The 24,400-nt window shown below is 31.0% G+C and overlaps 1 protein-coding gene across 1 annotated transcript in view; it reads left to right on the forward strand.

Moving 5' to 3' along the window:
* Window positions 1-96: 96 nt before the first annotated feature.
* Window positions 97-24,400, forward strand: part of LOC106472242 (pre-mRNA-processing factor 19-like) — a 27,868-nt gene continuing 3,564 nt past the window's right edge. Inside the window, exons 1-12 of the mRNA XM_013932871.2 lie at window positions 97-243; window positions 4,978-5,127; window positions 8,096-8,172; window positions 10,297-10,354; window positions 11,166-11,249; window positions 12,905-12,966; window positions 14,776-14,853; window positions 16,019-16,135; window positions 18,521-18,706; window positions 19,900-20,125; window positions 20,357-20,613; window positions 22,113-22,174. Of these exons, the coding sequence (XP_013788325.1) occupies window positions 225-243; window positions 4,978-5,127; window positions 8,096-8,172; window positions 10,297-10,354; window positions 11,166-11,249; window positions 12,905-12,966; window positions 14,776-14,853; window positions 16,019-16,135; window positions 18,521-18,706; window positions 19,900-20,125; window positions 20,357-20,613; window positions 22,113-22,174 (1,376 nt within the window). The 5' untranslated portion in view covers window positions 97-224. The remainder of the gene's footprint in view (window positions 244-4,977; window positions 5,128-8,095; window positions 8,173-10,296; window positions 10,355-11,165; window positions 11,250-12,904; window positions 12,967-14,775; window positions 14,854-16,018; window positions 16,136-18,520; window positions 18,707-19,899; window positions 20,126-20,356; window positions 20,614-22,112; window positions 22,175-24,400) is intronic.

Here is a 24,400-nt window from a genome sequence, read left to right on the forward strand (position 1 = left end):
ATACATGCCGCTGTGCCACTGGGAACGATTGTAGGGGTAATATAAATTGTTCTGTTTTTGTCCAGTCAGTAGTACAATATTTGAAAAACAACGGTGTCGCTAGTGTCTGCATTTTGTTTGAGAGTGCGTGGTTTGTGTCAATTGATAAATTTATATTTTTGATTAGGTAAATCAGTTAGAAAGTACAAACTTTGCTGCCTGTTTTGGAAGATAAAATCTCGAAGATGTCACTTTGCTGTGCTAGTAAGTAATCTTGCAGATGATTCATTTTCTCTGTGGTATATTTTTAAAATATAAAAGCCTACTGGTAAACAGTGAGGCCTAACAATGTCGATGGGTAACGGCATCTAGTAATAATACTAATAGAAAGCCGGAAAAGCCCGAAACAGTATGTTTGGAAACAAACCTAACAACAACTCAGTAGTATAATTTATAATTCACATTTAAACGATTACTATACAGAATTGGACCAGAAAACAATATTATTATGATAATTATCCCCAATGATTAAACAGTAACTGTTTAAAGTCGTACAAAAATTACAACTGTGATACAATTTATTTTTGTTCATTATTGCATAAAATAAAACTAGGAAACACTTGTAGGTCTTATTGAAGATCTTAATCTTTAAAAGTAATTAATCCAGTTTTAGGTGTGAACATTTTAATGCCATTCAAAAATTGTATTCGTCTTTTTTTTTCTTTCTGTAGCAATCCTCTGAAAGAAGGGTAGCCAAAGGTCATTCATCAATTAAATAAGAAATATCACTAAAAAACACGAATATTAATATGTTATTTAAAAGTTAAAGCCCAATAGTGGAAGAGTATTAGAAGATTGAAAGTTGGCTAAATTTAGTCCAATGTTTAAAAGAGGTGATAAACATTGTCCAGGCAATTATAGGCCAGGTAGTCTTACATCAGCAGTTGGAAAGGTTTTGGAGAGTGTGCTTAAAGATGTATTACAGAGTCACTTAAAGCAGTTTGATCTAGTGTCAAAGAGCTAGCATGGTTTCACTAAGGGAAAGTCTTGTTTAACAAATCTTCTGACATTCTTTGAGGATGTTACTACAAGAGTTGATGATGGAAATACTGTGGATTTGGTTTACCTTGATATTCAGAAAGTGTTTGATAAGGTGCCTCACACAAGACTTGTTACAAAAATTATATCTGTGGGTGTGGGGGAAATGTTATTAAATTGGATAGAAATTTGGCTGGAGAGTAGAAAGCAGAGAGTAGTAATAAATGGAGTTAGACCTTACTGGATTACAGTTACAAATGGTGTGCCTCAGGACTCTGTGGTGGGTCATCTGCTGTTTTTGATTTATATTCACAATGTTGACTCTGGAGTGACCAACAAAATTTTGAAGTTTGCTAACTGTATCAAAGATGCCATAGATTTACAGGGAAATTTAGACCATTTGATGCATTGGGCCAATACATGGCAGGTGATGTTTAACTATCCAAAATGTAAGGTGATGCATGTAGGTTTTCATAATTCAAATTATTTTTACAATTTAAATGGGAATACATTAAATACTGTGGTTGAAGAAAAAATACTTTGGTATTGTAATAAAAAATCACTTAAGTCATCTAAACAGTGTATTGTAGCTAGCAATAAGGGTAATAGGATTTGGGGCAGCATCTATAGAAACATTGAATAAAAGACAAGGAATATTATTGTTTCACTGTATAGAGTACTGTGTACAATTTGGAGCTCACTTCTTCAAGAAGGACACTGAATTGCTGGAGAAGGTTTGGAGAATAGTCACTAGAATGAAACCTGAGATGGTAGGATTGTCCTATTAGGAGAAACTAAAATCTCTTAAACTTGTTTTCTTTGGAGAGGAGAAGGGTTAGAGGGGATTTGATTGAGGTGTTTAAGGTTATTAAGGGTATTAATAATATAGATCCATCAAATTGTTTTTTGTTTAGCAGTGACAACAATAGGACAAGGGGTAAAAATTCAAATTTTGGCAGCACAGGAGTCATCTGCAGTTTAGACAGTATTACTTTTCAAACAGGATGGTTGGCTTTTTGAATGAGCTTCCTTCAAGGGTGTTGGAGGCAGAAAACTTAACCGAGTTCAAGAAAAGATTGGATGAACACAGAAGTAGTAAATTTTTTATATTTTAAATTATCATTTTTCAATCATACAAAGAAAACTTCTGAATGAAAAATGAGATGAATACAGTTGCTTCATTTTGCTCTTTATCTTTACTTGTCATTAATTCTGTTTCGTTTTGATGAAAAAATGAAACAAATAAGACATTTATTTGACATGGCTCTATGAAAACAAGCAACAATCATGTACAAAAAGGGTGTAAACTTTTTTTCAAAAGAAGTCATCTAGAAAAAGAAAAACAAAGAACTTCTTCCTTTTTATAAAAACTCCAGACACAAAACATTTTTTTTTAAGTGGCCTTAGGTCATTGTTTTCTAAATAACATATCTATGATCCAAAGTACACAGTATATTCATTAAATTTTAATAGGACAAAAAAAGAGCTTATTAGCCCATCAAGGATGTCCCTTCCAGCTCCACATAACCCCCTATTGTTATAAAAAAACATCCCTGAGCCTCTTCAAAAAATACCTTTTCCTCATACTGGACTCCACATAATCCCACTCAATGTGTTTTAAATTCATCTCTCATAATTATTGCACAGCAACCTTATTAATTACAACCCTGATCTTATTATACAATTTCTTGCTGACACTATCTACATAATCAGATGGCCTATAACAACTGCTAATTAAATTTTCTACCACTGAAACCCCAACCATAAATTCTTAACTATTTTTTTTTTGTCCTCAACCCTAAGCATCTATAGTTTATACTTTGCACAGTGAGCCACCTCACCCTTCTTTTAAAAATTATATTACTATTAAATAACTTATTACCTGGAATTTCAAAATAATTCATATTATCAATGTTCTCCAAATCTAATCACATTTCAATATAATATTTACTGCAAGGGTGAATGCATATAATTTATCAATAACTTTTGAGAACAATGAAAATTGACGTTAAAGCCAGGTAAAGAAAAAAAAATACATGTTCAACGTCCCCACCTGCTTCCTTTTTTGCAACTATTTCTCCCTCTTTTTTTTCCATTCTATATCTGTTGTAAACTACTTGTGGGGATATGGTTGTAAGAGTTGAAGTAGGGAAATATTTGCATAAAAGTGATCATTTCATAATTAAGTTTGATATTTTGCTGCACATTAAATTAGAAATAAAATATTTTTTTAAATAAATTGTTTTTAATTTAAAATAGGCATGTTTCTAAATAAAGAGAAGTATAACAGGGAAGATAAGATTAATTGGCTCACTAATGAGATAAAGGATTAAATTTTAAAATGTGGTTAAAGCCCTTAATTATAGATCTTCTAGTAGGATTGATAAGCCTATCAGCCCTGCACATGCCCTGTTCAGGTGTATGTGTGGTCCATTGCAAAGACAATTTCCTTCACTGTATTAAGAAGCTCTAAAATAAATTTAACAAAACACATCCCTAACACAAATATAAACATACACACCTGAGTTCGCTACATTTTAATAATGAATCAAGAGGTCTAAAAACACTTAAACCTCAATATTAAATATTACACTATCTGACATACAATTCTCACATAACAAACATCCTGAAAGGACATTTGAAAACAACCTGTAACACTGCTGTAATATTGGACATTTGCAAAAAACATCAAAATTAAGTACCAAGTTGGTTGTAAATTAGAAATACCAAAACCATTTCTATTTTATGACAAATGAGATGAAGACATTTTTTATATTTTGATAATAAGCAGTACAAAACATATAACGTCTTTTACATTATTAGTGGAGGCAAAATTACAAAAGTATGCTGCATTATTTTACAAAAGGGATATGTTTTGCATTACTAATCAAGTTTTTCAAGAAGGTTTCAATAAGGTACAACACAAAAGATTAGCTAAGAAAATCACATTAGTAAGGGTTAGGGGAAAGACTGGTTAATTGGATTGTAGAGTGATTGGATAGAAAGAAAAAGGTTATTATTTACAAAGTGTCTCATAGGTCAATGTTTTGGGGCTTTGCTTTTTGTTTATTGACATTAATGATACGTATAGGGGCATAAGTAAAGTTTACTGATGACATTAAACTCGTGGTTATTTTGAGTTGTATTGGGGATGCTGAGGTATTACAGAATGAGTTGGATGAATTGGTAAGTTGGTCAGATATTTATCAAATGGCCTTTAATTATAGTAAATGCAAGGTAATGTATTTGGGTCATGTGTTTAATATAGATTGAAATTCACTCAGTACCATGAATGAAGAAAAGGATCTTGATATTTTATTTTTTTATATTATTTTATAAACATATTGACTACAACTCAAAAAGGGATAACTATTTTTATAAAAGTCGCTAGTTAGGCCTCTCCTACTGGAAAAGATTCAGAGGATGGCTTCTAGCCTACTAGCATGATTCCTGAGGTGGAAGGGTTATTTTACAGGGATAGGTTAAGGTATCTTATTGTTTCTTGAGAAATAAAGGGTAAGAGATGTTCTTATAACTTACACAATTACCCAAGAGGTCAGTAGGATAAAGGCCTCTAATTTCTTTTTACTATATTCAGAAGAGAACAGGACGAGAGGATACATATGTAAAATTTGCAAGAGACAGTTAAGACAGTTTTATTTTTCTAATAATGTTATAGATTTATAGAATGACTTACCATTAGCACTATTGAAGGTCAGCACACTATAGAAGTTTAAGAGGGGGGGGAGGATAAATGATTTCCTGAAAGGATGGGGGATTTTTATTTTTCTCAAGGATGTTGAAGGATCAAGTGGTCTATCCATTGTTGTTAATATATGATTTTTGTATCTATTTTTCTTTTTCTCAAGGATGTTGAAGGACAGGTTTAAAGGATCAAGTGGCTTTCCACTGTTGTTAATATGTTATTTTTGTATCTATTTTATTTATATTTTTTTTCAGTTAGTAATGAAGTACCTGAGCAGCCAGTTATTTCGCCTGTCTCTGGCAGTATATTTGAGAAAAGACTTATCCTAAAATACATCACCGAAAATGGCTCTGACCCTATTAGTGGGAGAGAGCTTACAGAGGACATGCTGATTGAAGTGCGGAGTAAGTATAGGATAACTAGGCTTAAAAAGGTTTCATTAGTTTTAATATGTAACTTGATTCAGCATTTAATCTGGAAATAAAATAAAAAATGTTTCAACTTAATTATTCAAAAACATGGTTACCAGATTTACATTGCTTGTCATGTGTAGCCTAATTAAGTATTCACGAGAACCGAAGTAATAAATGTTTCGTAATAATGAATCTCATAAGTCTGATTACTTGACCTTATTGTATCTTTACACTGTCTGGTGTTTATTCTGTTTTTTAGACTTTCAAAAGATTTCTGTGTTCAACATAAAATGTTAATAATATAGTTATGACTAATTAGTTAGCATATATAGTAATCAGTTTAAAAAAAACAACAACATCATGTTAGGCCTAAGTACACTTGTGCTATGAATGTGTATGAGGAAAAGATACATGTTATGTTTGTAAAAATTGAGTCCACATATGATATTTGCCCCCCATTGGCACAGCAGTATGTCTGCGGACTTACAACGCTAGAAACCGGGTTTCAATACCTGTGGTGGGCAGAGCACAGACAGTCCATTGTGTAGCTTTGTGCATAACTACAAACAATAACATATGATATTCTTTTTATAATTATAATTATTGTTATACGTTACTATCAAAAATAAGACTGGATTTCAGTGGACGTTTTTATTACACAAGGAGTTCAAAATATTACATGCTGGAAGTAAATATGTAAAGCACATCACATGATTGCAAGTTTAACCCTCTTTTCATGGGCTTGGTGAAATTGACCAACTCTGTATTTGTGAAACTATATATAATAGTGCTTACTATAATTCTGAATTTACGATATATGTATTCACAATATTTGGCGAGCATTTAGTAAACATTAAAAGTCTGTTGTACATGCACACAAAAATTAGACATTTTGATAAAGTATTTTTATTAAAGATTTGTCTGTGAATTTATGCAACCTTTAATGAATTAGTCTGAGTGAAAGGTGGTTTTTCATTCTAAGAAGAAAAATACTTATTTTTTCAGTTTTTTTGTTCCATTTTTATAACATCTAGAACATCTTAAATGAATATCAAAAGTTTTTTTTGTAAAACTTCATATTTTATCTCTTATTTTCTCTAAACACTAACTGTAGTGAAATTATCAACACATAGTGAAATGAAAGGCAGTAAACTAGTAAGTAAATAATACCATTTTTACTTCAGCAATGACTGCATTATTGATCAGAAAGATTCAAATTAATTATCCTAAACAACTTCAACTTCTAACCTTCTCACACCTGCTTTCTTTTAATTTTGTTGTTTTATTGGTGTACTTTGTACCCACTAATGCACATAAGGAACTAGAAATCACTACAGGAGCCCATTAGCTAAAATCAACACAATGTGATTGTGAGGTATCCTGTTACACATGCTGATGCTAGTGTAATTTTAAATGTTTTATTTTACTGCTTTTGTTAGGCTAAGATGAGAAGTTTATAATGTTTACATTTTAGTTACTTTGTTAAATATATATATAAACAAGTGTGAAAGAAGAAGAAATCAAATTTTATTCAGAGATTTTGGCAAGAATGGCATGTACACTAATGAACTCAGTTTTAAGGACTTAGAGCTTTATATAATCTAGAAATATAAAAAATGATTGTCCAGTCAATCTAGAAAGTATTCAAGTTTTAACTGGTAGGTTACAAATACTGCAATTATACAAAAGCATACAAAACACTTGATGGGAAAAATATAGTTACAGTGTCCTGCTTACAGTGAGGTTAGTGGTATCTAAAACAACATTAATGTTAATGATTAAATGATTATATTACAGATTTCTTTTCACCAAGGTAAAATCAAAATAATCTGTAACATATAGATCTAATGCATTCTCTGATTGGTCGTACCTTCTTTTGTGGACTGCAGTTTTGCTTATTCAAGACTTATTAGTACAGCTTGGGCCAGCCAACCAAAGAAATACAGTTAAGCCTCTTGTAATGGTGATGTGTGTGTGTGTGTGTGTGTAACATGCTTATGGGTTATTTGAGTCATTTTTAATTCAACATATAGTAACCTAAGTTCATTTAGGCGTGTCAATATTATTATGGCATTACATCTAATTTATTATTTGATATTATACAGTGGGCCAACTGTTTAACGATTATATTACAGATTTATTTTATTTTCACCAGAGTTAGAATCAAAAATATAATCTGTGACAAGGAGACCTAATGCATTGTTTGATTGGCTGTACTTTTTCCTTTGGACTGCAGTTTTGCCTGTTCAAGGCTCATCAGCATAGCATAAGTGAAAGAAATACAATTAGGTCTGTTATAATGGTGATGCATATATAATATTTGAGGTTTTTGAGTCTCAGAAATTAAATAAATGTTGTTATGATTGACTAAATGAAGTTACTTTTCAATGTGGAAAAAATGTATTTAATGCAAGTTTTCTGTCCCTCTTATTTTTTTTTTTAACATGGCAATTGTATATTTTCAATTGCCAGTTTATATTTTTGTCAGATTTATCAAAATTTTAAAATTTGTCCATCAAATGTAATGTGTAGGTTTTTAGTCAAAAGTTTAATCTTTGGGAAGTATTCTTTCCTCATGGTGATACAACATTTAAATTCCAATGTTACATGTGGTTAATATCACACATTTCAAGGTTATACAGTGTGCACCATAGATATGTGTGTGTGTGTTTATAATTATATATAATAGCTGATTTACCTATTCAAGATATGGGAAAGTCATAGGGTCCTCTCATGGAGAATACGTGGGGGGTATGATCAGGGTACATGCCAGGTTTGGTAACAATTAATCTAGCAGTTTGTCAATTATAAGTTGGCATGCACACACACACACACACAGGCTTTTAGACTTTTTGGTTTAGATGCCCATGGAAGTGAAAGAATTAAACTTTAAGTGTGTAATAAATGCTATAAAAACAACCCATAAGTAGCATTTATTTAATTTATGCTTGATCTACAGCTCCACCTGTTGTTAAACCAAGACCACCTTCAGCTACCAGTATTCCTGCAATCTTAAAAACCTTGCAAGATGAGTGGGTGAGGAACACTTTATATAACACTATGTTAAGGCATAATATGATATACATCTTAGTATTGACTTCATGTAAGAAATTAGTTTTAATGTATATTGATGTAAATTAAAATCTGGCTCTTAATTTCTTTTTACCCATTTTGTGTTATTCTTATGTTGATTTTCCAAATTTTTTTTTTTCTTTTCGTTAATGTATTATGATTTTATTTTTGAAAAATTTGCCCAGTTCATTATAGAAGTTTTTTAATAGGGTGTTGCAGCCTGTGTTGGAAGGTCTTAGTGACTGAAACTACTCTATAATTTGTAAATATTTAGAAAATGCATTAGTCTACTTAAAAGACATGTTTATAGCATCATTACAGTACAATTTTAGTACCAATCAGAATATTGTTATAGGTAATTAAGATAATGTCATGATTTAGGGAGCCATTTCTAATACTTTTCAAATGTAACTTTATTGCATACATGAAAATACTGTTGAAAATAATTTTTTAAAATTTATTACTTAAATCTTTAGAAATGATATGTTTGCATTTGTCTGTCCAGAACTTTTCTCACAAATGTCTCAAAGAAATTCTACAAATCTCAAATCATTAGAAAGGCCTTTGTCCAAGAATTCTGGATTGCATTTTGACTTTTCAATTCAGAATCACCTTACCTGCTTTTTACTTAGTCAAACTTTTCAGTGTAAGAGTATGATAATGCTGGCACAATGTTGTTGTCGTCACATGATGACTGGCTTTCATTTTAACTTTAGTATTTTACACAAACATCACTTAACCTGCATATAATTTAAAAAAAAAAAGAAACATTACACAAAATAAAATTTCTTTGGGCTTTCTTGATTTATTTAGGTTTAAAGTATGCATGTGTGGTTTGTTGAAAACCATATGCTTATCACTTTGTGAACATGCGTTCAGATGTTTCTGCATATTCAGCTAAGTTTACCTTCATTACAACTTTACATTTACTTTACTTTGCAATAACGTAGCTTTGATTCATTTCATAGACTGCAATAAACACCTTTCTAATTAGTTGTCTCCTTACTACAAGCTTTATTTTTCGTTGTTGTTTTTTTAGTTTCTTTGTTTCAATTTGTTAAATCATTTCATACACAAAATGTACATTTACTTTACTTTGCAATAACTTAGCTTTGGTTCATTTCATAGACTACTATAATCACATTTCTAGTTAACTTTTTTCTTACTATTGGTTTTTTTGGGGGGGGTCTTTGTTTCAACTCGTAAAACTATGCCATACACTGAATGCTCATAACTGTTTCATGCTCTGTACACTATTATAGTGGCATTACTTTATTGTGTACTTTACATGTAATTTTATTAAAGAAAGTTACATCTATATGAGTTTGTTTGTCTGACCATGTAAAATAATTCAGGACTTATCTAGCTAACACATAATGCCTGCAAGAAAGTACAACTTGAATGGTGTGAGTGAAAATGATAGAATAAGGAAAATTCAAGTGAATGGCTTATAAGCTACCTCACATAGGTCATGGCGAGTATGTCTACATTGCAGAAACATTTTTGTGAAATATCTTTTCTTAAATTATAGATGGGTGCATTACTTAGAAGTAACATTGTTCAATGGAGGAATCAACAAAAGTATTTCCATAACTTCTTTACTGTTTTCTGGAAGTAAAAGTATTCCAACTACAGAATTGAAGCATTTGTATGTGTAATAAGCAACAAAGAATGATTGGTTACAATATACAATAGAGAGTTAACTTACCAAAGCCATTGCAGTGAAAGTTAGAGTCATTGTAAGAAAGCGTAATTGACAGGTGTACAGTTTAGCAGGACTACTTTGTAAACTATGTTATTAGATAAGATATGTAAAAGCTCTAAAAATAAAGGCTAAAACTTGAAACACTTGTAAAAACTTGTTATATTTTGTGACAAAATTGTAGTCTAGGCAATGCATGTATTAAATAGACATTAATTGGTATCTTCAAAATAGTTGTTTTACATATAACTTGGTTATCTTCTGTTGAATTTATTTTAGCTTTGGAAAGGTACATCATCACTTTCATGATATCAAAATATAAAAACGTTTTCTTTAATGTGTCTTTGAGGTTTAATGCTTTTTATTCATTCCCTGTGTATTTCTAGGATGCTGTTATGTTGCACAGTTTCACCTTACGGCAACAACTTCAGACTGCTCGACAGGGTCAGTTTGAGATTTGTCTAAGTTTGTTCATTTTGTTTTCAGGAAAATTAAAACTTGATTTAACATGATAAAATTAAAAACCAAGAAAAAAAATTTTTTTAGGTTAACAAATACATACAAGTGTTTTACCAGAAACAAATGTTAATATTTTACACAACTTTTCCAAATAAATAATTAATAAATAAATGTTTAAAAATATTTTTTATGTGTATCATTGGAATTATAAGTATAATCAACACAAATAATGTCTCTGTAAAGAAATTCTTTTTTGAAATCAGTTGCTGCTTCTAAAAGATTTGTAACTTTTTCATAAATAAAACTTATGATACTCGTATTTAGACAAAAGGTTTTATTTTTCTTAATACAATATTCAGAATATCAAGTAAAAAAAACAGTTTAAAACCAGAATATATTCATAAAAGTATAGTGAGCCAATCCATGTTGTCTTTAAGTAACTTAACTTGGCTGGCTAGCATGTAAATTAATATTCATATAATAATTTTATTAAACAAGTTGTGGAAAAAAAATCATTATAAGAAGAAACTACAACTTACTTCGCATAGAATTGCAATAAAATGAATACAGGAAGAGACTTTTCAGTTCATTGAATTTTATTACATATAATAAACACAACAGACTTGAAATAGTGTTCACCCCTGTTCCTGTTTTGTGTGTGTGTGTGTGTTATAGTCCTCTGATGGCTTGGGGCTTTTTTTGTTGATTTTATTTTTGTAAGACCTGAAGGTTAAAGTTTAATGTGTCTGTTGTTCTATTCTCTTGATAAATGTGTTCATTTAATCTAACTTTTCAGAATTGTCTCATGCTCTTTACCAACATGATGCTGCTTGCCGTGTAATTGCAAGACTAACAAAGGAGGTAACTGCTGCAAGAGAAGGTAAGGATATTGATGATTTCCTTGCTACTGTGCAATTGCTGTTTTTAACTTTACCAGAGACTTTCTAAAATTGTAATATACTGATGATAGAAATAAGAAAATTAGAGAAAAGAAACATGCATGGTAAGAAGTGAAGAAAACTCCTTCTCTGCAAAAATTAATGAACAAATTTTTATTTTCTTATTGAACATTTTGGTAGTGGCTTCTAAGATAAGATTAGGAAAGTTACATTGTGTAGTTTTTTTTATTTCTGAGTGCTTGCAGACTTACAAGTAAGTGTGAATAAATTACAAATGAGTGTAGAACAAGCATCTGTGAAAATACATACTATTTTTGATAACCAAGATGTTTAAAGTAGCAATACCGTAATTACGATAAAATAACTTGAGACATATTAAAAAGTGTTTGAGAATTTTCTGTTGAAACTCGGATATTTTTAGTTTGATATCACTTACGTCTTAATAGATTGCTAGTATTTTTTCATAGGTTAATTATTATTTTAGCTCAGAATTTTGTTTTCATATTCATGAACAAATTACACAGTACAAACTTTTATCACTATATATTTGGTTATTTATTATTTAAATTCTCTCAAGTATGGAAAACACCATGATACATTCTAATCAGGTGTAAGTCTAAATAAATATTATAATAAAGTATTCTTAGTGTATTCTGGATGGGTTAATAACAATTCTATTTTTATATCTTGATGAATCACAACCAAAGAACAATTACTTGATAGTGCAGAGCAACTTGTTGTCTTAAAGGCTTGGCATTATAGAATCAATATTTTTTTTTATAAACGAGATGAGAAGAAACATATTAGTGCAATTTGTAAAGGTCTAGTGAATAAGAAAGGAAATAGCCTTTATAAAATTGTAGTTTCAAAATGTTTGTAGGGGTATGTGCCTATAATTGGGGGGATACTATACAGCCTGCAATATTTCCTTTGTTTTGACACCTGACTTCTCTTATGTATGTGATAGTATAGGAAAATTTTAAAATAATTCTAAAGTACTTGGGTTTTCAAGTATGAAGGCTGATCCTTCTACATTAGTATACTATACAATTCTACACTATGTATAGATGTTCCATACTGAAGAGTTTTAATAGTACTGATTATTTGTTTATAGGTGATAGGGATTTTTAGTTAAGTTTTTATTGTCATCATTAGTAGCAGATTAAGTGTAGCTTAGTGATCAGTGTGCCATGCTGTGGATTTGAGAATCTATGGTTTTTAACCCCATTGCTGAAAAAAACAAAACAATGATTGGACATCGGGGCTATGGCTGTGTTATAAGAATAATGGTGAAATCTAACTATTCAGTTAAAATAACCTAAGAGATGTTGTTGAATGCTGTTGGCTATCTGCATTTTCTCTAGTGTATCAGCTCAATATTAGGGATGACTAGAGCAAGTAATGCTTGGGTAGCTTTGTGAGAATATCTGAAAGAGACAAACAGTAGTTAGTAGTAGTAGTCTATATGATCACCTAAGTCCAATTATTTAAGTAGTATTTTTTATTATTATTACAAAATGCTTTTGGCACATATAGGCATCTTTTATAAAGGTTCTGTTTTTTAAAAGTTTTGGTACTGTCTAAAAATGTTGTCATAGATGTTTTTGTAACATAGGTAATATAAAAATTATTTCAGCTTTGGCTACTCTGAAACCTCAGGCTGGCATTGCTGCAGCTCCTCCTGGTGTACAACAACCTGTAAGTTGTTTTTCCCTTTTTAAATAGTTGTGGAAAAAAGTTAATATATGTAAAAAGCTTTTTAGTTTTGTGAAGAATAACAAGAAATGTCAGGTGAATATAGTTACAAAATGTGTTAAATTTTAACCAGTATCTGTACCTTTTCTAAAATCAGTATTTCTTTACGGTAATAACATTGGATCATCAAAGCTACAAAGTGTGAAGATTTAAACTTGTGCATAACAATAATATATATATCTTGGTTGTTTTGTAAAGTAACTTCCATTTCTTTGTAAAGTAGCAAATATTTCTCAGTATTAATCAAAGATTACAATAAGTGAAGTAATAACCCAATAAATGAGCTTTCTTACACTTTTTTAGTGTTAAATAGTGAATGTTATTTTTAGTTGTTCAGTCTATGAGCTTCTTATTATTAGGAGTGTACGATACTTTTTATTTCACTGGAGTGTTCTTAGTTTTAAAGTGAAAAACTATGTGTTTAAAAACTAAATATCTCATCATAAAGAATGTGATTTATTTTTAGAGTAACTTTCTGATTGTAGGAAAGAAAAAATGCATAGTTAGTGACAAAATTTTTGGGCTTCTCTAGTAATAGACTGGATTTACCTTACTTTTTTCTGTCTTTAAAATTAGTCCCAAGATAGTGATGCTCTGTTAATAGCTGAGGCCAAGAACCATATAGAAACTTAAAGTCAGTATCAACTGATGTTAAGCTAGTGTAGGAGAGTTTATTTAACTTAAACAACTTTATCATTTTTTGAAAGGAAAGCTTTCTAACAGCCTACTATTATTTCTGTGTTATTACCAAAATTGCCAGGAAAATTCAAAACTTGATGGGAAAATGTATGAACCATGGTAGTTTAAGTATATAATTTAGGAGAGGAGAAGCTACACATGATAAAAGGCAAAATCATTTATTAATTATGCTGTAGAAGTGTGCTGATCAGTTATTCTGCAATTGATCGGGAAATAGGTCACAATACCAACTAAAATTATAAATGGTATCAATTACAATTGAAATGGATAGAGATAATAAAACTAACCTATAATGTGTAATTTAATCAATATTAGTAGGTTTGTAAAGAATTTTATCGTCATGGTGTATAAGAGTTCTCCAACAAATGGATTGGTGGTAGTGGGGTGTGTGTAATTTGAGCGTTGCTGTTGAGGCAGTTGATATAAAACTCTTTTGAATTTATGAATTATTCGTTTTAAGTAATTAAGATCTCACGATACTTAAGTAACAAAAATGCAGTATAAAAGTATAGAAATTAAACATCTAGAATTCTGCTTCCTTAGTCACCAACTACATAAATACTAGTCCAAATCAGGGTGTTTAAAAACAAATTGCCTGAAATGGGGAACTAATTATACGATTTTCTATGGAAAGGTGGAGCTGTGATTATTCTAGTTGCATAGATCACTAAGTTAGCTAAGGCTGGACGTATTAATTAGTACCAATCAATGGGTAACTGGTAATAGGCCAACATGTCTCTGCTACTGTGTTCTTGTTGAATTATTTTACCTGATATTAATTTATTTTGTAAAATTACCAGAACTGTAAAGGTTCAAGAGTTATTGTAAGTTTAATCTTGCTTGGTAATATCATAGAAATTGATTCCATTGTATTAGTTGCTCTTTGTGTAAGAAACAGTATATTTACACTCTTCACTGTGAATATGTAGTTGTTTGAGAAAAGAATGGTTTAGATATTGTAGAAGTGTTTTTCATTTTTCAAGGTTTGTTTTAATATGATGTAAAACTGAAAGTGAACTGTATTTAATTAATTAATATAATAATGGTTGTTAGCAATATGGAGCAGAAGCAGGAGGATTGGCTGAGCAACCCACTGAGGAAGCAGGCATGACCCCAGAAGTCATCCAAAAGGTCAGTAAAATTATGCCATTAGTGACAGTATGGCCTCAGAAGGTCAGTAAGAATTGTACCATTAGTAACATTATGACCTTAGAATGATTAAAAAGTCACTTAGAATTAGGGTCCAGCATTAGAAATCATACAAAAGGTCAGTAAAAATTATGCCATTTATTACAATATGACCTCAGGAGGTCAGTAAGAATTGTACCATTAGTAACATTATGATATTAGAATGATTAAAAAGCCATTTAGAATAGGGTCCAGGTGTAGCTTAATGATTAACTTGCAGGACTGGGAATCTAAGGATTCGTGGTTCACATTACATTGCCACAAAATCTCACTCCATTCTTTGGGACAGTAAATGATAAGTAAAGGTGATAAACCCTAAATTATTTGTTCATAAAGTGAACCTAGCAAATAATGGACATGGAATTCTTGAGAATTTATAAACCCATTACTATTGTTAGTGCTTTTTACAGTTTAAACAACAGATTTGCAGCCAGGTAGATTTGATTAAACTATGACTTTAATCTTTTGATCAAGATGAGGTTTTAAAATACAACAAGAAATGCTGTACTTACAAGTGCAGTGTATTGATTTATCATGCACTAAGTTTGTTTATCAATATAAAACTTTGTAATGGGAACATTCCATTTTAGCTGTTGAGTAATACTGGTGTGTGTACTGGTCAGTACAACTTTAGATTAAACATAATGTAAACCAAACATAGGAGATTTTTAACCAAAAAATTACAGAATTGTAAAACAAGTTCTTTACCACATGTTGTGCTTTTTTAATATATTTTTTTCAATTAAAAAAACTGAAATTTTAATAGAAATATATAAATTATTAATATTGTTTTTGTAATTTCTCACAGTAGTTTAGTTAAGTAAAATTAAACTGGTTGGGAATATTATCATGCATGTTAAATACTGCAAGATTACACAGTAACTGATTTCTATCAATAACTATGAAAAGTAAATGTCCACTTGACCACCAAGTCATAGAAAAATGGAAAATTATTGTTACTAGATCACCATTTTGGTTCATGTTTTCATCAGAAACATCACACAAATGGTAACAATGGATCCTGATATTTCTTATATTTTCTCAAGTTAGTGGATGTTTATATCATTGCTATGTACTATAAAAGTAACCATATTGATTGCATTTTAAGCTTCAAGACAAGGCCACTTTGTTGACAACAGAAAGGAAAAAGAGGGGAAAAACTGTTCCTGAGGAGTTGGCTAAAGCTGAGGATGTTCGAGCTTACAAAACCTTAGCATCTCATCCTGTAAGTTTATTTCAGATAACATGCTTTTCTTTTCTTGCCTTTAACTCTCTTGCCCCAGCTATCCTCTACTGTGCATGTCACGAGGTTTTAGTGACTTACAAACAAATTTTAATTAAACTGCTTTTTGTTTGTTATACCAATTAGTATGGCATAAAAATCATAGCTAATAATCCATATTTTAATGATATATAAGTTTTAAGTTCTTAATTTTATAAGCCAACATTTAAAAAAATCCTGAATTTCCCCTAGTTTGAGAAATGTGACATATTTTCTCTAGGCATCCCCTCTTCTCTATTTTATTCACCACCCTACCAATACATACGAAATTTAATGTAAATTACTCAATATAAAATCGTCATTGGTCATACAAACCATAATTTTATATAGCCTTCAATCTTGTTTGTTTACTGAGCCATCAAATAGAAAATTAGACCCCTCTTGCCACACCCACCTGTCACATCCTCTCTTTCAGGATTTGTTAATAGTGATTTTATGCTTAATACTATATTATGTATAACCAGTATAAAGCCAAGGTTTTCATCTCTCAAATGATATATTATATTACATTGTTTTCTGGACAGGGAATTGTCAATTTCTCAGTTAGTACAAGCTTCATTCCCATGGAAAAGATAACGACTAGCTTGGATGAACTTGTAACAGTTCTTGTTGAATAGTTAGAAAGCTAGAAAAATTGTGATAGTTAGAGGAAATTGTCTGCTTTTTGCATGTTATTAGTCTATGTTCTTTGTTCCATTATTTAATTAAATAAAAATTATTTAGTGTATTAATACCATTAGTATAAAAAAGTAGGGTTAAGTGTCATCAACAGTTAACAGCAAAAAAAAGGAAGACCTGTGTAAGTACTTTATATCTTGTTTTTAATTTTTATTCTTTATTTATTATTATAAAAGTAACTAAAAAGTAAATATAGGGATCTCTTTAGGTCAGTTAAGGTTAGATTAGGTAAAATAAATAATAATATAATAAAAAATGTTTCACAAGGCATGCATGCAAGCAGCTTGCTGTACCTTGTGGGTAATGTAATTCGATAGCATAATGTGAGTTCCACATTCACCAAGTGATTTACAACTTATAATGGCATGAATAGTAGTTAGACACAGTTCAAAGGGCAATAGAACAATAACATTTAAGTATAAATAGATATATACTGTTATGAGTTTAAAGCTACATAGGATAAATGAACATAGTGTCATGTTACAATTTTAAGTCACTCTAGAAAGAAAAAAATGGTGATTTAGATTTGTATTTATTTTTGGTAGTTACGAGGTCGGTCAAATTGACCGACCTTGTATAGAGTTAGGGTAGAGAAAATAACAGATAAAATATAAAGTTTTACTGAAAACAAACATTTGAAATATTTCTAGGAGGTTATAGGGATTACACAAATGAAATTTGATATTTGTGAGATGAAGAAAAGTATTTTTAATCTTAACATGAAAATCACTTTGCGCATGGACTATTCAAAACAAATACTCGAGATATTGAAGGACAAATCTTTTTTTTAGATTATTAAAAGTACTTCACCAAAATATTATAATGTTTACCAAAAAGTCTGCTAAGTTTTGTGAAGATATACACACTATAATAAAAATTAGGTGTATCAACACTATAAAGACTAAATGAGTACAAAGAGGTCATGTGGTCGGTCAAATTGACCAAGCCGATGTTGAGAGTGTTGATTTAGATTTTTTGAAGAAATCAAAACTGAGACTGGTCAGGGTTCAAGCTGTTTGACTGCTTGTAGAATAGATACTTTAACCAGCTAAACTATTTACTTTATTATTAATTTCTAAGGACTGATTAGTCAGAGCTTATGAGATAACTTTTGGAATGCCACAATTATAATTTCTTGTTTTCGTATAGAAGTTACATAAAGAATTTTATGCATTTCTTCTTTGAAAAATGTGACTGATTAATCTGCTGTGAAGTTTTGATAATAGATCAGGCTAGTATATATGTCAGAAAGTTGTAAAAATTATTACTTTTTTGTAGAGTTTAGCCACACTTTTTATTGGGCTTTTAGGGCATGTTCTACCACAATTAAATGAACTACCCCATCTATTTGATATGTTCTACAGACTATTCTATTATAGCTAGAACATGTAATTGATGCTTCTTGTAGACGTATTTCAGAGTTCAGATTTTAAAAACAAAACAATTTCCAAACTTGTGTTCATTAAAGAAATTCAAAAAAGCGTAAAGTATTAAAGACTTTTTTATTTTAAAAAATTTATATATACATGTTAAGTTAGAATTTATGTCATATTCCTTTACTTCAAATTAAAAGTTGTTATTCACCTTTTGAGTTTCTTCTATATATGTGTGTGTGTGTGTGTGTGTGCGTAATAAAGGTTTGCTCCTTAGGGTCTGCACAGTGCTAGTATTCCTGGAATTCTTGCAATGGATGTATGTCCAACTGACACTAGTAAGATTCTGACTGGAGGAAATGACAAGAATGCCACAATTTTCAACAAGGATACAGAACAGATCATTGCTATTTTGAAGGGTCACACTCGAAAAGTAACCTCAGTAATTTATCACCCTGAAGAGGTAGGTCACTATCAAATGTTACTATTATTGTAATGGCCTTTAATAAGTACTTGCACTTATTAAACTCACATTTATTCAACATACTGTGGTTTTATTTGATTCATCTTAATGCAAGTTATAGTTAAAACACTAGAAATATGCCAGGAAGAAACTATGAAAACAATGATTGATTTGTAAAAAGTGATAAGGTATGTAAGCAGAGATTTATCAATCAAAGCCATTTTTAAACATATAGACCGACAGACAAATAAATAAGAAACAGTTACCTACATGATGCCATATGAAAGCACAGAAACCTGTTCATTGCCCCCAAATAGCAAACCAAAACCACTTGTCTGAAGTCATAATGATGAAAAAGTGTGTAAAAATGTGATACACACAAAAGCCCAATTTAATCATTTGTCCAAGATAATTCATTAAGAAGAAGAACACTTATTTATTAGTCTAGGAATATCTAAGTGTCCTCTCCCACCCCCCAATTGGATGTTGTTTTACTTCCTTAAAGTATGGTTAACAAAGCATGTAAACTATTCATATGTGCACGTTGTTAATGTTAACCATTTTTAACTAATTGTCAGTATTATCTTAGTATTGAGTCACTTGATGCAAGATTTTTTAGTTCTAGCACAACCTAAATTCATAGATTTTGTAAAATGTTTGTCAATAATTCAACTTTGTATGATATGAGTCTGCTGTAACTAAGATCTTATTTAGATGTCATCATTTCTTTATGAATTAAAAGTCTGCAGGCTCACAACACTAAAACAATTGGGTTTCGGTACTTGTGGTGGGCAGAGCACAGATAGCCCATTATGTAGCTTTATGCTTAACAACAACCAAACCAAATGTTAAAAATCTTTGGTTTTGAAACATTATCGTTTTTTTGCCACAGTTGAAATGTGATATGTTTTGTGTATTTTTGATAAAATTAATTGAACTTGGACATTTTACAAGCAAATGACTTTTTTTTTTTTTAATTACTTGGTAACCACTCAAATAGCAATAAAAATTGAATCTTTGATGACTTTGGAAGCCAATATTTTCCATTTTTGTTATAAGTGGTGTAATTATTTGTTTATATATTCACAAAACTTTTGAACATTGTTTTTATGTCTACTGAGTTATATAATACTTATATATGTGTATTGCTCTTACTGGTTATTGAAGTTGAATGTTAATGTTCTTTATTCCAGGAGACAGTTATCACCACCTCTCCTGATGCAAGTATTCGTGTCTGGCATGTTCCAACCTCTCAGACGGTCCAGATGATACGTGCACACGAGGGCCCTGTGACAGGTTTGAGTCTTCATGCCACTGGTGACTATTTGCTGAGTACCTCCACGGATGAACACTGGGCCTTCTCTGACCTTAGGACAGGGCGGGTGCTTACTAAAGTTGGAGACACCACTACGCCACATGGTAGCTTACAGAAAAGCTTGCTTCTTATCTAATTGTTTTTCTTTGATCCTTTATTTCATATTTCCTTTAGTTTCTATCTTTAGACTCTCAACAATGTTAATTCCACTGTTTATAATTAGAACTTATTGGTATTTTTTTTGTATGTTTGTATTTTTCAATTCCTTTTTTTTATATATATAAAATATATTTTTCTTTGTAACATAAATATCTGTTAAACTTTTTATTTGACAGCTTTAACATCAGCACAGTTTCACCCTGATGGCTTGATCTTTGGCACTGGCACTTCGGATTCATTGATCAAGATCTGGGATTTGAAGGAACGAACTAATGTAGCTAATTTCCCAGGACACTCTGGTCCAATTTCTGCCATCTCTTTCTCGGAAAATGGGTATTATTTAGCTACATCAGCTGATGATTCTGTTGTAAAACTGTGGGATTTGAGAAAGTTGAAGAACTTTAAAACTATTACACTTGATGAGGGCTATGAGGTGTGTATGAAAATTTGATGTTTAAAATCATACAGCATCTTGAACTGTTGTGTGATTTGTTGACTCAAAGACTGCTAGATAGGGATGAAATTTAAAAAATCTATTTTTATATAACAAATTATTTATTCTTTAAAGCTTTTTTAACATAGTATCAATACTGTGTACACAACAAACAGAACCAGCTTTACTTTAATTATTAAAACATTTATCACCCTGTTTAGGTAAAACAATGTAATTAGTTACTTTCTGGTGACCGTATTACTGGTTGTTCTTTTTTAGTCTTTCTTTAGTTGGTGTTTATCCTGTGACTTACTTACATGTTACTTTTTTTTAAACTTGATGATGCCAAATTAATATTGGCAATATGAAGATACGTATTGCAACTTTATCCCTGCCCAGCATAATCTAAAGTGATATGTTTTATTACCTCCATCAGATTGTTTTTCTCACACAAAGTTAGAGAATTGCCATATCTATTAAATCATACCGAAGTTTTTTCCTGAGAATCTTAACTTGTTTCAGAACTTAATGCAAAATTTGCATACAACATATAAGTTTTCTGTCTGTGTACAAAAATTGGGGCACCACATATTTTTTTTACATCCATGTCTTGGCTGGACATAATGGAAGTTCTTATACTTCTCACATTTCAGTCACTGTCAGTTTAATTTCTTTGCTTTCTCTGCTAGTTTTTATCATTTACTTGATGAGAGTCTGTCTTGACAGTGAGCTGAATATTGGCAAGATCAGATTTAGGTTAACCATAACTGTGAGCAGGTCATCTGAATCAGAGTGAGTGGATGGCCTGTGTACACAATTTTGTTATTGCATTATCTGTTATCATTATCAGAAAACACTTATGACAATTTTTGGTAACCCATGTGTTCATGGTACACATTTTTTTAAAATCGTAACTGTGATCTCTGTTGTATTTTTTCCTGGTTCTAAAATTTGTCTCAGATGAGCCTTTTGGTTTGTTTTAAGTGTAAAAAGTAAATTTTTTAACAGATGACTTCAACATTTGCAGTTTTCCCTTCATGTTATATTTGTATATTTCAGAGGTTTCTTGTGCTTTTGTATTTAAGTTGTAATAACTGATTTATGATCCAAACAAAAATGATGTACGGACAAAGATAACAGTTATAGTTGATTAACTCATCCTTACCTATTTATCATTATTACTACTCTAAAGATACATTATACTGATGCTACTAAACATTTTTAATTCAAGTGGTTAAACTGAATTTTCTCTAAAGTTAAAAGCTTGTTTGTTTTATACAGTAAAGTCTTATTAAGGAGGTGCTGAAAACATCAATGACAGGTCTCAGCAATAAGTAGTTTTCTGTTTGTGCTTTTATTAACCAATATGATATCAAATTTGTTGTGTGTTGCTTTATGACTAACGTTTTTTTCTACCAGTGGTTTTATTAATTAAACTTAATGTCATATATACAGTAAGTAAAAGCTTGTAAGTTTTGTCCATCTTTTTCCATTTATAGGTTAAAGACTTGTGCTTTGATCAGAGTGGAACTTACTTGGCCATAGCGGGAAGTGACATTAGGTAAGGGAAATTTACAAAGTTTGTGCTAGTTAAAATTTATATTTATTTCTAAGTTTTTTCTTGTTACTTTGAAAAAAGTGTAAGGGATTTAGTGAAAAGTGTATATAACTTGGATATTAAATAGCTATTATGGTACACAGTTAACCCTTTCATATCAACCACACTCTTTAAACTCCTTTTTGAGCAAGTCATGAGGTTTTACCGAGTTGCATTCAAAATTTAAATAAACAACTGTACCATCAATATATTCTAATAAAATTAACATTATTATGTACATTATAATTCAAAGTTTCATATATGTTTGAATTCCTTTATTTCAAAAGAAACCTTTAAATAAAAATACTTAAACTCCAGTTTTGTTGTCATGTAATACACGAGTGATCACAGATATTAATGTTTTGTCTGTATTACTTGAATAGATCATGTACAGTATATGTGTATGTCTAAACTGAATCTACTCATACAATGCTGTTTATCTGTTCTCAGTTCAAATTCCTTCTGGTCAACTCAGAGATCACAAAAAAATTAATTTGATCACCTCTTGACACCCACCTTTTTATTTGGACAAATTATTTCAAGCAACGTATTTATGTGATTGACTTGTTTTATAACTTATAGAAAGAGCTCATTATAAGCTACAATTTCCTAATTGTTATTTTAAAACCAGTGTGCAAAAGTCATTATGAATTCTTTCAAGTAGCCAAAGCATTGTTTGCTGTTTATGTCCTTTAATAGCTTCCCGAGGTAATAATGTTGAGGTAAAAGGGTTAAAGACCTTCAAAACATTGCCAATCATTTCTTGCATTCAGACTCAGTGGCTTTGGGTCTTCTCAGTGAGTTGGTTTTTAACCTTAAAATGAACTGTTCACAGACACTTTGTATTCTGTAACCTATTAGAATTAGATATTAATAATTTTCACCTTACTGTAATGAATAGCAAAAAATGTATTAGATTTGGGCAGTATGATTGTAAATGTATTAGTTATTTTGTATTGCCAGTTACACTTTTCTGTGCATCCCTTATCTCAGAATAAGAAATGGAAAATTAAATACTGCACATGTAAAAAAGTTGCTTAACTCACAATAGAAAGCAAGATTCTTTCTACTAAGTTGGAAAAAAAGTTTAATGGTTTACATTCTTATTTACTAAAAAAACTATCACATGAGAATAATACTGCCTGGTTTACTTGGAGCTGTTCCACCATTGGTTCCACAGCCATTTTGTATCTGCCATGATCAAGTACCAGGCAGATTTCTTGGGTGTTGCAAGAGACAATGTGAAGGCCATCCTTCTGCTTGACAATGTCTGCCCATCCCTCTTTGGAAGAACTTGAAGGTCATGTTCATGCCTGCTAACACCAATGCGTTGATTCAACCCATGGACCAGGGAGTCATCGAAGTCTGCAAGCAACACTACAGGAACAAACATTTGGGAGAGTGCCTTGGAAAGTACAACATTTGCAATGCAGTGTTCAACTGGGCAGAGGTATGGAAAAGCTTCAGTGTATCAACCCTCAGTAATGCATGGAACAAACTCTTCAAAGACACTGAGGTACATTTTGTTGGGTTTGGGACTGAGGACTTTGTGAACTTGCTACATCGAGGTGGTGAGACAGAGGTGTCAGAGGATAACATTGTGGAGTGGCTGGAGAAGGATAGTGAAGAGCAAGGCTTTCGTCATGATACAGAGGAAGAAATAGCTGCTAGTGTTTCTCAGAAAGGCACAGAAGAGCCAAGTGAAGATGAAGACCAAGTTATCAGATCTTCAGTTGTGCTTAGACAAGGCCTTGTCCAAAGGCAGTTGAGTGGTTGCCTGATTTGGAACAGCACTATGCAACTTTGAGAAATATCAGAGAAGATGTCATCAAGTGTTAGCACAGTAATTACAAATAGGGGAAAATATCTGACTTTTTTTAAACCCCTGTCAAAAAAACCCAAATGAAATCTTCCTTCCACCAGTAGTGAAGCCTCCATAGGTCTACCTGCAAGATCTGGATACTCTTCCTAAGACACTAATTCCAGCAGTGCCAGCTTTCTTCACATTACCTCAGAACCCCATGACAATTGATGTCTTTAGACAGTGAATAATTTATTTTATTCAATTAAATAATTTAATGTAAATAAATTAATCTTTAATTTCTAAGTTAATAACTTTGTGTATTCAAATAATCTTTAATTTCTAAGTGAATGATTTATTGTTTAAGTAGTGTACATTATTTACCAAAG

This window comes from Limulus polyphemus, unplaced genomic scaffold, assembly GCF_000517525.1.
Source record: "Limulus polyphemus unplaced genomic scaffold, Limulus_polyphemus-2.1.2 Scaffold5186, whole genome shotgun sequence".
Lineage (NCBI taxonomy): Eukaryota > Metazoa > Arthropoda > Merostomata > Xiphosura > Limulidae > Limulus > Limulus polyphemus.